The 14684-nt window shown below is 48.6% G+C and overlaps 1 protein-coding gene across 14 annotated transcripts in view; it reads left to right on the top strand.

Moving 5' to 3' along the window:
* The window catches only part of CPVL (carboxypeptidase vitellogenic like), a 134604-nt gene that overhangs the window by 39809 nt on the left and 80111 nt on the right, over positions 1-14684 (top strand). For all 14 annotated transcript variants that reach the window (XM_008261573.5, XM_089316053.1, XM_089316059.1 and 11 more), the window contains 4 exons: positions 2612-2726; positions 3603-3661; positions 5523-5602; positions 11251-11317. In XM_008261573.5, coding sequence (XP_008259795.3) covers positions 2612-2726; positions 3603-3661; positions 5523-5602; positions 11251-11317 — 321 coding nt within the window. The remainder of the gene's footprint in view (positions 1-2611; positions 2727-3602; positions 3662-5522; positions 5603-11250; positions 11318-14684) is intronic.

Raw genomic sequence — 14684 nt, 5'->3', positions numbered from 1 at the left:
TAGAAAGGCGGAGTTACAGAGAGGCAGAGGCAGAGAAAGACTTCCATCTGATGGTTCACTTCTCAGATGACCACAGCAGCCAGGGATGGGCCAGGCTGACACAGGAGCCAGGAGTTTCACACAGGTCTCTCACATGGGTACAGGGGCCCAAGCACTCGAGACATCTGCTGCTGCCTTCCCAGGTGCATTAGCTGGGAGCTGGGTCAGATGTGGAGCAGCTGGGACTCAGACCATAAGGACTCATCCCATAAGGGATGCTGGTGCCAGCCGCATGGAAAGTAGTTTCATTTAATCCTCAGACAGGTGCCAGTATTGATCTCCATTGTACAAGTGAGAAGCAGGCCCAGGTAGCTTAGTCATCTTGTCCAGTCACAGCTAGTGGGAAAGCCTCGATTTTTTTTTTTTTTTGGACAGGCAGAGTGGACAGTGAGAGAGAGAGAAAGGTCTTCCTTTGCTGTTGGTTCACCCTCCAAGGGCCGCCACGACTGGCACACTGCGTTGATCCAAAGGCAGGAGCCAGGTGATTTTCCTGGTCTCCCATGGGGTGCAGGGCCCAAGCACTTGGGCCATCCTACACTGCACTCCCCGGCCACAGCAGAGAACTGGCCTGGAAGAGGGGCAACTGGGACAGAATCCGGCGCCCCAACTGGGACTAGAACCCGGTGTGCCGGTGCTGCAAGGCGGAGGATTAGCCTATTGAGCCACGGTGCTGGCCGCCTTGATTTGAACCCTAACAATTTAGGGCAAGTATCTGCACACTTACCTGCCGTGCTGTGCTGACTCAAAGCTATGCCCCTGCTGGTTGGAGGCCCCAGCCCGACTCGGGACTCCAGTCATTTCTGCTTGTTTCCTTCATCATAGTCATCATTTGAATTTATTGTGTTTTATTCTATGCTGGGCATCATCCCCAGGATTTCCATTCTATCAACAGACTTTCCCAGTGCTGAGACCTGGGCCCCAGAGGCAGCCCCTGCAGCACGGCTGTCCTCAGTGCGTGCTGTTCCACCAGCCCCTGGCTCTCAGCAAGGTTCCCTGGCCTCTCTGTCCTAATTGGCTCACAGACCCCCGTGCCAGACTTTCGGTGACTGGAGATGAGAAGCCCCCGCTACCCCCTTCATCATGGTTGGAACTCGTCCCATCAGCTCTGCCCCCAGCTTCCTGGTGGTGGCCCACTGGCCACCTTCTCATGAGTTGGTCTTGCTGTCTCACACAGCCTCCACATGTCATCCCGGCCGATGGAGCCCTGCACTGGGTCCTGCCCATGAACCCTTGATGGTTCAGCACACAACCCGGCCAAGTGAGACACTGCAGCATTTTGTTTTGGGCTGAAGCAGTAGGATCTTGCTTGCTGCGTCCTGCAGGCTGAGCAGCCAGTGAGCCAGCACCTCCAGTGAGGGCTCACCACGACCTCCTTCTCGGAGCTGAGTGCAGGCCAGGCAGAGCCTTTTGCTGGTGGCCCTGCCGGGTTCATGGTAGGGCTGTGCTGCTCCCCACACCCGCTTCTTTCCGTCCTTGTCTTGCAGATTTCCCCTGCCCTTCCTCTCCGTCTGCAGCCCTGCTCCATGGCCTTGCTCGGGGCTGGATCCTCCCCAGCCTTCAGGTCCCAGCTTGGCTCTCAGAAGCTCACTGAGGCCTTTGCCGATCACCCTGCCTAGAATAATCCCCTTTCCTTCTCCACCCTCGGTGACTCTCATAACGTCTTCTTGTTGCCCTGTCACACTCATCAGTCGTCATATTGATTCCTTCCTCTGCTTACTCGTCGTCTGTATTTTCTGTGGTATCCTAAGTGCCGAGAGTGAGGTCTCTCAAGACCTTTTCTTTTCTCACTTGGTGCTCTACTGTGTACAGAGCTCCTAGCACTGTGCCTGGCCTGCATTAGGTGCCCAGTAAATACGAGTTGAATGAAAGAATGAGGAAGCGATGTGCTGTTGAAAGCGATGGTATTGGCACTACTGCCAGTGGCTGAATCTCCACATCTCCTGCCAGAGACCCTCTCGGATTGATGTCTTCCACATCTCCTAAATAAATCCGTACCTTGCTAAGGGCTTTATTATTGCTTGCGTTGGCTAAGTGACACCTTAAGCTATCTACTTTCTTCAGTTTCCCCCATGGGAATGAAGTTGCTCCGTTCTCTATGATCACTTTTTTAGCAAATAAAATCAGAAGGGCAGTTTGGACTCTCCCTGAGAGGGAAAACTGTCACCCAGGAGAATGGGTTCTTTGTTCTGCCTCTGTTGGGGACATGCGAGTCAAATGGAAGAGATCCTTGGAAGTTTAAACATAGAAAAAGCAGAACCAGGCCGTAGACAATGGTCCAGGTGACTCACAGCGTACCCAAGCAAAGCTAGTGCGTTCCAGGGGTTTCTCTGTCTGTCGGCAGGAGACTTCAGTGCACACGGAGAAGGCACCAGCGTGAGAGGCACAGACTGATGCAGAGTGGCGAGAGATGATGGGGCTTGGTTCATGGGGCAGAATGGTGGCTGGGGTCTCAGAAGGACCGAGGTCTAGTCGAGGCCTTGGAGAATAGGCAGGACTTGAGTCAGTTCCCTGGGGTGCCACTCACAGCCTCTGTGAGGGTCCTGAGTGGTCCTGGTGTCTCCGTCCCCTCCAGGTACAGCCCGAGGATGCTCCCATAGTTCTGTGGCTCCAGGGCGGGCCAGGAGGCTCGTCCATGTTTGGACTGTTTGTGGAACACGGGCCGTACGTCGTCATGAAGAACATGACGCGTAAGTGTTGCCTTGGATAATCCTCTCATCCCATCCTTGTATCTGCCCCCAAATTGACGGAGTGACCGTGGGACCACCGGGAGTGGCGTAGCAGCTTCATGCCTTTCCGACAACCTCTGTGCAAGCAGGAGGCGCCAGCGGGCTGGTGTCCTGCTGGGCTGCTTGCTCCCCGACGATTTGGGGGAAAGTTCGAAGCTGTTTTCTCTGAGGCTGCTGCTGACTGCGGTGTTCTCGGCCTGCAGGAACAGTTGGTGTTGATTATTCCTTAGGCGAGCTCTTTCGCCTGGGACTGAGGGGGAGGACTCATATCCCAAATTATTCACACAAACTGAACACGGCCTGTCACATCAATGACCCAAGCCTGGGCTGATCGGAACTCTGCAGGCGGGGCCGAGAGGGAGGGCGACATGGAGAGAGAGCCACATCTGATGTGACCCAGGGTTGCCTCCACCTCCTGTTTTCATTTTGGAGAAGTTGTTTACTTTCCCTGGATGAGGATTTGGAGTGTGAAGCAGGGTGTGACCCAGGAGAGAGGCTGCCAGGCCAGTGTTGTGGAAATTGTTGCCCGCAGCGTTGGATGGCAGGAAGAGGATTCCAGAGGGCGGGACAGATGGGTAGTTTTGGAGGACGTTTCTTCGTGAACCCACTGCCTGGATTTGTTTCCAAGCATCCTCCTCCACGTGGAAACCCTCTGGGTTGGGACAAGGAAAGGGGAGGAGGAGAGAAAAGGCCCTCGTGGTGGCCGCCTGCTGTGGGGATGTGAAACTCGGTCAGAGTCACCTCCACAGTCCATGAGGGCAGGTGGGTGAGCAGAGCTAGGTCACAGGGGAAGGCTTTGTGACACTTCTTTCTCTGATCCCTTCTCTCTCTGTGTAGTGCGTGCCAGAGACTTCCCTTGGACTACCACATTATCCATGCTTTACATCGATAATCCGGTGAGTGTGACACGATCCTGGGAATGCCACTGTTGGTCTCCTTGGTATCTTTTTTTTTTTTTGAAGATTTATTATTTATTTTATCTGAAAGAGTTACACAGAGAAGAGGAGGCAGAGAGAGAGAAAGAGAAAGAGGGGTCTTCCATCCACTGATTCACTTCCCAGTTGGCCACAACAGCCAGAGCTGTGCTGATCTGAAGCCAGGAGTCAGGAGCTTCTTCTAGGTCTCCCACATGGGTGCAGGGGCCCAAGTGCTTGGACCATATTCCACTGCTTTTCCAGGCCATAGCAGAGAGCTGGATCGGAAGTGGAGTAGCTGGGACTCGAACTGGCACCCATATGGGATGCCAGCACTGCAGACAGTGGCTTCAACCGCTACACCACAGCGCTGGCCCCTCCCTTGTCTCTTACCTTTGTTTCAATAAGTGACAGATGACCCATACAAAAATAGTCCCCTCAGGTTATAATGGAACTGGAAAATTCCTGTTGTCTAGTGTTTCTCCTGTCCCTTCTCTGTGTGTAGATGCATCGACGGTTGCTGTTGTGGTGCAGTGGGCTGCAGCAAAAGGCAGCGTGGCATAGCTGAGGCGCACGGTGCGCTGTGCCATCTGGGTGTGTGTGCACCCTCTGTGATGTTCACATAGCGACCAACTGGCCCAAGAATGCATTTCTCAAATAATATCCATCGTTAAGTGATGCATGACCATACATTAAAATATAGATTTGTGTTTTTTTTGAAATAGAATGTAGTCTATCAAAGCAAAATCATCTTGCCATTTATTTTTTATAATAACAAGCATTATCATATCTTGAGTTGGGGATTTTTTCCCTCTCTCTCTTCTCTTCATTTTTAATACTATCAGATGTTTTGCTCACTGAATTATGCCATCAGGATAAGGATTATTTTTCACTGATGGTGTAGATTCCCCATATCACAGATTATCATATAATATCTGAACTCCTAATCTCTTGGAATTCTAGATGTAAGGAATAAAAATGGCCTCCTCATATCTAGGCAAGCAGGCTGCCTCTTCTTGGGATAAGAATTGATATTCTCCTTGGAAAGTTCTCTGAAATTATCTTCAGAAGGTACCAAGGAGAAAACAAATACCCAGGAAAAAAAAGAAGTTCAACCTTTTTTCCTCATCCTTTTCTTCCAGTCTATAATTGCCTATTTAAATAAAAGGGGATTAAAGAGCCTGTCCCTTGGATATTGAGGGTGGGGGGGAATCTGTACGCCTGCTGGGGAGTGCATTCCTTGTAGGGATTACTGATGTAATTTAGGCGCCTCTGCTTTTGATTTACAGCTCAGTTGTCCGTGAACTTCTAAGCATAAGGAGATATGAGTTTAAAAGTAGTCTCAGTTCTCACAAAGAAGAGGAGGGAGGAGGAGGAAGGCAGAAAGAAGTGAAGAGGAAGAGGAGGAGGAAGAGGAGGGAAAGGAAGGGGAGAGGAGGAGAGACAACCCCGCACAACCGTCTTTAATCTCCAGTGCAGTGAGCTCCTCCTTGGTGGGACAGAGCCGTGCACTGCCCAGGTTTCAGAGGAGACAGTTTGGGATGCCAGGGTCCAGGAACGGCGGGTTCTTCCTCCTTAAGTCACCATCTGGCAGAGTCCCCACTGAGGAATCAGGACAGCTCAGCCGCTGACCCCAGGGCGAAGCTTTGTGCTGATGTTTTCATTTGGGCCCGGGCGTGCAGAAGGTGCTGAGCCTGGGCCTCCTCCTGTGGGCACAGCGGGTGATGGCGAGCGTCAAAGGCGTGGCCTTTGGGATCAGGTCGTCTTCCGTCCTGGGATCTGTCCAGAGGTCCCCACTCGCGTGTTTCTCTGTGTTTGTGCCTGCTGATTGTTTCACCCGCAGGTGGGCACAGGCTTCAGCTTCACGCGTGATAGCCGTGGATACGCAGTCAATGAGGATGATGTGGCAAAAGATTTATACAGGTAAAGTGCCCTGGCTTTCTCGCGGCCATCTGCAGACCAAATGCTTCTCTGTCCCAACAGGAAAATTCTTCCAGTGATGGGTTTATTACTGATTAGCCTTTTTCTTTGAAGTTTGAGATAGCATTTTCAATAATTGACATAATAGTCAAAGGCTGAATGCTCCACTAAATAGAGTTCAACAAGTGAAACACAAGGCCATCGTTCCTCAGAAATACAGCAAGGGCTATGATCAATAATTAAATGGAAAGAGTCTTACAGTCCAGTTTCTGAAGGTGTTGAAGGCTCACACTAGGAGTGTGTGTGTGTACCCACACACACAACTTTCCACTTTGTTCCATGTATCATTGACAATTATGTAAACTGCCAGCAGAGAAAGTGCAAAGAGCTGAGGCCTTCAGGTGCCCTTGTCGCTCTGTGCACACCTCGTTTAACACACAGTAGGGACAGAGCAGAAAGCAAGTCAAGATTGCTTTTCAGAGCTTTCCACCACGTGCCTTCAGGGTTCTGCTCGGTTTCCAAAAATACATTTAGGTTGTTGCATTTGCTGGGAGATGTCAGCTCAGATAGTTTGTTTTCCCCAGGATTCCTCCTTTTTTTCTGAATTTTGTAGGATGAAGGAAAGACCTTCATTTCACAAGAATTTTCTTTTGCTGAAAAAACAACAACAACAACAACAAGGAAGAATGTAAAGTTGTAAACCTGGTCAAACAGTGCACATGTAATTTGTTCCTTTCTTTTTTCTCCCATTCATCACAGCTATTTTTAGTGCATTCTTTAAAAGTCAGCTGACCTGCTCTTACTGTGAGCTTTTTCCGGTCTATAAATTATTGCTAGGGGTCAAGTCCTGTGTTCCTTCAGATCACTAGGGCTCTACTCTGTATCCTAAGAACCCACTAAAAGAGCCCCAGTGGCCAGAAGGGGTTAACCGGCCTCCCTCACCGCTCCTCCACTGAAGGCCCATTCTGCTGATTCCTGGAAAGGAAACCATTCCCCAAGTGAAAGTGCATCTAACCAGAGTCAGCCTGTTCTGGGGTCTGACAAAGCTGCTTTTTCTGCAAGGCAGGTGGCTGGGGGAGAGAGGAAGCACAGGCTTCCAGGGCTTTCCCCCTAGGACGTCCCTCTCTCCCTCTGCTGACCGAGAAAACAATGTGACCATCATCCTCTCCACTTCCATTTTGCACACGTCCCATGATCTGAACACCTCCATGCGATTTCCAGGACCCACATGTCTGCCTCCTGGCAGTGCATCCCGGAAACGTGGAAGCCAAGTTCCCATGGGGGTCCCCCTGCCTCCTGTGGGGACAGGCCTCTGACGGCTGCCCAGCAGTCTCACGCACAGCGGCTCTCATTTAAAGGGGACTTCAAAGAGTTCATGGAGAATGCAAAACATGTTCAATCCACCCATGGTTTTTCATGCTAGGCAGACCCCCACCCCGCCCCATGAACTTTTAGGAGACCCCTTGTATGCATTGGATTTCAAAAATTTTTTGTACCAAAGTAAACATCTTTTAGTTCTGTTTTCCATGAGCTTTTGGAAGCCCCCTTGTGCTCATCTACTCCTCCCACTGGAAACCCTACTCCTCCCCCTCACCCCACCGCCCTTTCAGCTTAAATCCAAACAGGCCAACACCCTGAGGGCAGAGGGCCCTAGAAGACAGAGCCATGCAGGGCCAGCACCACCATCACCACCACCATTCTTGGTCTCTGTCTCTGCTCCCCACCCCCCAAGAGGGACAGCGGCCAGTGGCCCCTGCCTGTGGACGTCTGCCGCTGACAGGGTGACATGTGGCCATCTCCTCTTGCCTGGCGTGTAAAGAGAGCCCATTTCAAAGCCTCGTTGTTTATAGCTGTCTCAGTTCTTTTTGCCTCAGGCTCCTAGAACTGGAAACTAGCTCATCAGGGCGGGTGCAGGAAACTGGTTCCAGCCGTTCCCTGTCTGCTTTACACCGTGGGACACAGTCCGGCCCCAGCACTCCAGATGCGTGTTTGCAATTAGGAGGTCCCTTTGAAACTGGTAGATGGGCTGCTATAGGTTAAAGATGGACCTTCTGTCATCTCCCTTTGCAAGCCATCTTTGTTTGTTCTGCACATCCCACTCCTTTGACTATTGATGCAGTGCCTGGCTGTGAGGAGTTGCCTGTAAGAGGCATTTCACAGTCACATTTATGCTGCTTTCCTGTGTGCTTGGAAATAAAACATTCACGTTAACATGTTTAAAAAAAAATACTCTGATTCTCTCTTTTTCTATTTAGAACAGGCTGGCCACAGAGCCTCTCTGCTTTAGAAAAAAAAATATTAAAAATTAACAATTTCACTACCTTTGATTTGGAACAGACTAGTGGTGCTGCTCTCTTCCTCCTGCTATTCATGGTTTGCCGGCCATATAGCAGGTGCTGTTGGCCCTGTTGGCAACACAGCAGTGAAAACGGTGCCGAAAGTGCGGTGGGTACCTGGGCACCTGGTAGTGACAAAGTCACCAGTGAAAGTCCCCAGCACTGTGGGAGTCACTAGTAACGGAACAAGCCCTAGCCAGCGGCGCTCTGCCCTGGCTCCGCATCTCAACTCCTAGCAGCCTTGCAGTGAGTTCAGCAGCCAGTAGCCTCTCTCTGTCCCCACCGCCTGCTGCCCCCTTGCAGTGTGTTTAACAAATCTGACTGCCCACTCTGTGGGTGAATTCCTTCACCACTGTGTCACTGCCCTCAACCAGTTGCATCCCACAACAAAAAGCCCCTGCTCTCCTGGTGCCTGCCATGCAGTCAGGCGCCTGACCTTCCTCTCTTAGCAGCCACAGGGAAGTGCTGCTGTCACTCCACTGTGGGTGTTGGAGTGTGATGGGAAATGACCTGTCTGGTAAGCAAAGCCTCTTAGCAGTGCGACTGGGAAGCGGGTTTCATATAAATGAGGACACAGTGACCCGTGCAGGGCAGAGAGGACCACGGTGGGGCTGCGCTGGGTGTGGGGTGAGTGCTCAAGAGGCTGGCTGCCCTCCGCTGCTACGATGGTGCCTGTGGCCACGGTGCTGCAGTCCGCTGTAGCTCCACCTGCCCCATGAGTGTTGGTCTGGGGCTTCTGCCTGGGGTGTTTGAACCTCTGTCCTCCCACGTGTCCTATGTGTTGACTGTGATTCTGACTTTGTTAGAACAGACTGAATTTCCACACTGTTTCCCCCAAACCTTCTCTGCCCCATGTATCCCAGGTTCCCTTTTTAGAAAATGATCCACGGAGTACCTCCACCCTAGGCACTCTTCCTGCATCCCGTGTCTTCTGTCGTTCTCTCGTGGCCTTTCTGCCAGCAGCTAGCCTCTGACTACAGCTCTGTAACACAAGCCCTTGGCATCATAACAGCATGTTGCTGGGTGGAACCTCCTGGATGAGGCGCACCGTTCGCGCCACATAGCTCTTGTGCCTGAGTGAATGCATGGAGTGTACACTCATAGACACATGGCACACACACTTGTGTATTGCACAGTACATCTTTTAGCTATTCCATTTTTTTAGATTTATTTATTTATTTGAAAGGCAGAGTTACAGAGAGGCAGAGGCAGAGAGAGAGAGAGAGCTCTTCCATCCACTGGTTCACTCCCCAAATGACCACGACAGCTAGAGCTGAGCCAATCCAAAGCCAGGAACCTGAGGCTTCCCTAGGTCTCCCATGAAGGTGCAGGGGCCCAAGGACTTGGGCCGTCTTCTGCGTTCCTAGTCACATTAGCAGGGAGCTGTATTGGAAGTGGAGCAGCCAGGACTTGAATCTGTGCCCATATGGGATGCTGGCACTGGAGGTGGCAGCTTTGTCTGCCATGCCACAGTACTGGCCCCTTAGCTATTCTGTTCCCTAAATTAAACATTTCAGAGAACATGATTCTAGATTCTATTTTTAAGCAGACCCTTACATTATAAGAATAGGCCTTGAGTGAAATACAGTAAAATGAGCAACTGGCATGTGTAAATCTAAATAAATTTGCCTTTTTTCATTATTTGCTCCCAGTTAGAATATCTACCCAGGGCTTGCTGTGAAATGAAAAAAATCAGTGTTTTTTGTTTTTGTTTTTGTTTTTTTTTTGTGACTTAACTGTGGAATGAAAACTGTTAGAATGCCTTCCTCAAATGGTGCCTTCCCTTGGAAACTTTAGCTATAGAATCCTGGCATTTTCAAGTCAGAATTACCCTAGGAGTAATTACCTACAGGTAAGCTTGCCAGATAAAGCACAAATGCCCAGTTAGATTTGAATTTCAGATAAACAGCTAATGACTTTAATGGAAGCCTATTGTATGCAATATTTGGGACACATACACACTACAGTATTTTTTTATTTATCTGGAATCCAAATTTGATTGACCATCTTGTATTTTTAATTTGCTAAATCTGGCAACCCCAGTGACTCTCCAGCAAATGCTACAAGGAACCAAGCTTTAAGCCGGAGTGCAAGGCTTACTTGAGATTTCCTATATGAAGTTATCTGTTGCCTTTCCAACAAGCAGGACAGAGTGGAAGGGAAGTTGTTTTAGCCTGGAGGTTGGAGACGGAAGGGTGGAGAAGGAATCCTGTTTTCATCTTTACTCTGAAGCCAGCTTACTGCCACTATTAACATGGAAGCTATAAAATGCTGCTTCCCAGATTCAGTCGCTACAAAGGCTGCTATAAATAATAAACAGAGAAATATGCCAAAACTCTACAGTAGTGTTTCCAGGCCAGTTTTCATGGAGCCTTTGAAAATTAATTGTAGCCAGCACCATGGCTGTGGAAATGACCCAATTTTGCCCTTCTGTGACCCTTGAACTTTCAAACCCCCCCCCCCCCCCCCCCCGTTGAGATTCTCTGTGCCTTTCATCTTCCCTGGTGACCCTCAGCAGGGACCCAGGACAAAACCAGCCCCAGCTTCTCAGGCCCAGCAATCTGGGTCAAACACTCACAGAGCAGCTGAGTTTCACGAGTTTTTACTTCCTTTTTCGAAAGATTTTGGTCAAGTAGAGAACCATTCAGAGATCCATGCTTTTCCTGCTGGTTATGAAATAATTCCTTGGGACTGTTTAAATCTGTCGGCCTAATGCACTGTAGTGGCTGTTGGCATTCTTTGCAAACTTGACTTTGTAGAGCCCATGGCCCATGCACACCCATGGCCATTTACTGATTTCCCATGAGATGATGGTCATTTTCCAGCTTTTCTGTTCTTTGATTATTAAGACGCTGATGTTCTGAGCGCTCCATTAGGAATGATCAGAGTTCCCCACTGGGTGGGGGGGGGTGGATAGGCAAGCAAATGGGGTTCCTATCGTTTCAGTGCAAAGAAAGCCAGGTTAACGGGGTCCTAGGGTTTGCAGAACCACCTCCAGGGATTGCTGAGTAAGAGCAAATCTCTATCCTTTGCTTCGGGCGCCCTCAACAGCTGGGTGTTCCAGTCACCAGAAAACATGGACACACACCAGAGTGTTGATGTCCCACTTGTCACAGGCACTTCCAGCCACCCACATAGTGTGGATTGTTATGCACACGAGACTGAAAAAAAATGCTCCAGAGAAGCTCACACTAAGAAGGGTGTCTTATTTCAGCTGTGAGACCTACTGCCAAGCGGTTAGATTTGGGAGCACAGTGTGAAATGGTTCTGACGCACTTTCCTGATTAACTTTGACTGCTGTCCTTTCTCTTACAGTGCTCTAAATCAGTTTTTCCAGTTGTTTCCTGAATACCGACAGAATGACTTTTACATTGCCGGGGAGGTGAGTCGAAGTCATGTATTCTGGTGCTCTCCCAGCATCCTCCGGACTGAAATATACTGTGACAGTTGAGGATCATTCATTTAAAAAGTGTTAATATTCAGCCCACATTCAAAATTGTCTGATTATCTCCAGAATATCCTCCATCACGTATTTTTGTCGGATACTGGGCCGGGTAGAGATCTGTGCGTCATGAGGGGTGTGGTGGGTGGTCGCGTCTCGGTCCCCTGCATTTGCTCTTATTACCCATGATGATGACTTGGAGAGTCTATCCCAGGTGCCTTGTAGGCTGTTCCAAATGTTGTGCAAAAATACTACACAGACGGCACTGTGTAATCTCTGTTGTATCCCGCCAGGAAGGACATGATGTCAGTTTGCCCCTTTCCCAGGATGCTAAACTTGATCATTTGATCACCAGGCTTCTGCCAGGCCTCAGCTCTGAAGGCACCTGCTTCTGTGTATAGTTAATAAATAATCTGAGCCTGTGTGAACATCTTTTCCCCTACATCTGGCACCCAGCAGTTTTAGTATCCACTGAGGCTCCTGTGTGATCAGTACACTGGAGGTTGTAAAGCGGTGACTTTTCTAATCTTTCCATAGCTGTCACCTGGCATTCTTCTGTATAGAGGATCTTCCTTCCACTTCTTCTCTATTATGTGCTTTTAAAAATATCACTGTGAACTCAAGCATGGCTATTTCTATTTGATCTGCTAAGATTTATTGCTGTCATTGTTTTTGACGCTTGTACGGTTCCAAATTTGGTTACTGGGAGCCCCTTCAAGCTGGCTCCTGTACTCTCCGACAGTCCCATTAGTCTTTGAGCATTTCCTTGTTTTTTTGGCACAAATGTATGTCTCAGAAGCATCTTTCTTGTACTGCCTTTGTTTGTTTGTTCCAGGAACTCTGCCTTTTTTGAATGGGGCTGTGGTATTTAAGAACCAAGTCCCAAGCACTGTGTGTGCTCATTGCTATGCGGACATCCTTTCTTTTAGACTTTGTATGGGCAGAGTTAGGAGACAAAATGACTCTACACTGATGCTCATGGTTCTAGCTCCACACCACAGGATTCTCTTCTGCTTCGCGTGGTAATTGTTCAATTGTTCAGCCTTCCCTGGCACTGAGAACTGGGGCTTCTGACAGCATCCCTCCTCTGCTCAGTCCTGCAGTACCTCCACAGAGGTTTCAGAATTTCTGTGTCAAAACTAGTGCCAACAAGGAATTTCCAAGTTACTTTAAATATTTATTGAAGTTATTTTTCTACTTAGATTATATCTCGCTAAAAGTTTATGATCAAAATATTATGTTTAAATGTCATAAGAATTAATTCTGGGACCAGTACTGTACACAGTAGGTTAAGCTGCCATCTGCAATGCCTGCATCCCACATGGGTACCAATTTGAGTCCAGCTGCTCTGCATCTGGTCCAGGTCCTTGTTGATATGCCTGGGAAAGCAGCAGAGGGTGGCCTAAGTCCTTGGGCCCCTGCACCCATGTGGGAGACCTGGAGGAAGCTCCTGGCTTCTGGCCCAGCCCTGGCCATTGTGCCCATTTGGGAAGTGAACCAGTGGATGGAAGACCTCTCTCTCTCTCTCTGTGTCTCTCCTCTCTCTCACTGCAATACTTTCAACTAAATAAATAAATATAATTTCTATTATTTAGGGCCATTATGATACAATTTAATGTTTTTATATAATTAGGCTCACTTGTATATGTTGGTTTCAATTTTAAAATTTGTCTTTTTTCATTCTTTTAAATTTATAGCAATTTCTAAACTGTGTATCAACCCATAATATATTGAGCACACAGGGTATTAGTAATATATTGAGCACATTGGGTATTAGTAATATAATGGTGAACAAAATAAAAAAAATCCTGCCTTCATACATTCAAAAAAGGTTGACAATGAAAAATAAAATAAAAATATAGTATGTAGTGTGACATCAGGCAATGATGATTGTCAAAAGAAAGATACAGGAGGGCAAAAATTGGAGAGCGAGGAAGGTGTGATTTTTGGATGAGATCATTCCGGACATGGAGCCTTGTGTTCGGAGCTGAGAAGGAACAGGCAGGTGAATTCCGTGGAGCCCTGCTGCCCACGGTGGGCTGTACACCGTATATCATGTGTGAGGGAAACCAGTGGAGGATGCAGCATTCACTGGGAGAGTTAGGGTTGAATTAGATAGACTGTCATGAGGAATTGAGCTTGTGTTAGGAATTCAGTGATCAATAAGACATCAAAGGCTTAATACTTAGAAGTAGAATGAAGTAACTACAAAGATGAATTGCACAGGAAAGGTACAGATAGCTAAGTGACAATATGGGACCCTCAGGAAAGGCCACCCAGAGTGGGTAACAGTTCAGCTGCAGTTTTAAGGATAAACAGGGGTGTATTAGTCATACCTTGCCATCAGGACATGTCTCATTCACTGGGCTTTGTAATTCTGTGGTTTCAGTCTCAAGGAAATTCTTTTGACCTGGTGCCCCTTTTCTTCCACCCCATGCTGGAGCAGATATAGTCCACAAGATTGATTTCTCTTTTTCAATAATTCCGTCCATATTCCTGAATCTCCTATGATCCACTTGGACCCCGTTCCTGTCCGAAGTGGGGGCAGGAGGATGAAGCATACAGAGTGGCCTGAAACAGTGGTGCCCGAGGCCTCCTCCAGTGTCCTGGGACTGGAAGGATCACAGTGCCCCCTACCCCCCGGATGCACAAGGCCTGAGAGTGAGAGCTGAGTGACTTCCAGAGGGAGAGCCGAGGGCTGACACCAGAGGAAGGCCTGAAAGGAGGCTGGGAGGACATATTCAGATGTCCACTCGAAGGGAGTGAACAAGAACACGAGCCTCTGTTTTTCTCAAGGGAAAGGCAAGATAATGGCCTAGGAACTTCCTTTCTTTAAGCTTGCTTGCTTCTCCTTCTCCTTGGAAAGGCTTCTCCAGCTGTTTAGCAGACTACACTTCAGGTTCACTTAGGATAATGTGGAACCTCTATCTGTGATCCACTGCTGTTCCATGTCTTCCAAGCGATTTTAGGGGCAGACAGTGACATTCCCGTCATTTGATAGCAACCCTGGAAAATGCCAAGTCTCCACCTTGAAACAAAGAGAGATCTGCTTAGTGTGTAATTTCTTGTCTTGCAAATAATGTGAGGGTATTGTTAACTGTGACGCTGAACTTTTAGCAAAGATGCAAAAGTCCTGGATGAAAAACTTGACTCATCTATTTCAGTTCTGCCTGTTGGTTTTGTACATGTAACTTGCAAATGCATAAAGCAAAGGAATTTTTCTGTTTGCAGTCTTTGCTGCTGGGATGAATGCTTTCCAGGAAATCTGTGCCTCACAGGAGGTGCAGGAGCACGTGAGTGCAGGACG

Source organism: Oryctolagus cuniculus, chromosome 16 (genome assembly GCF_051225735.1).
Source record: "Oryctolagus cuniculus isolate XC-2025 breed Fujian yellow rabbit chromosome 16, ASM5122573v1, whole genome shotgun sequence".
Taxonomy (NCBI): domain Eukaryota; kingdom Metazoa; phylum Chordata; class Mammalia; order Lagomorpha; family Leporidae; genus Oryctolagus; species Oryctolagus cuniculus.
This window is presented reverse-complemented; position numbering and strand designations above follow the sequence as displayed.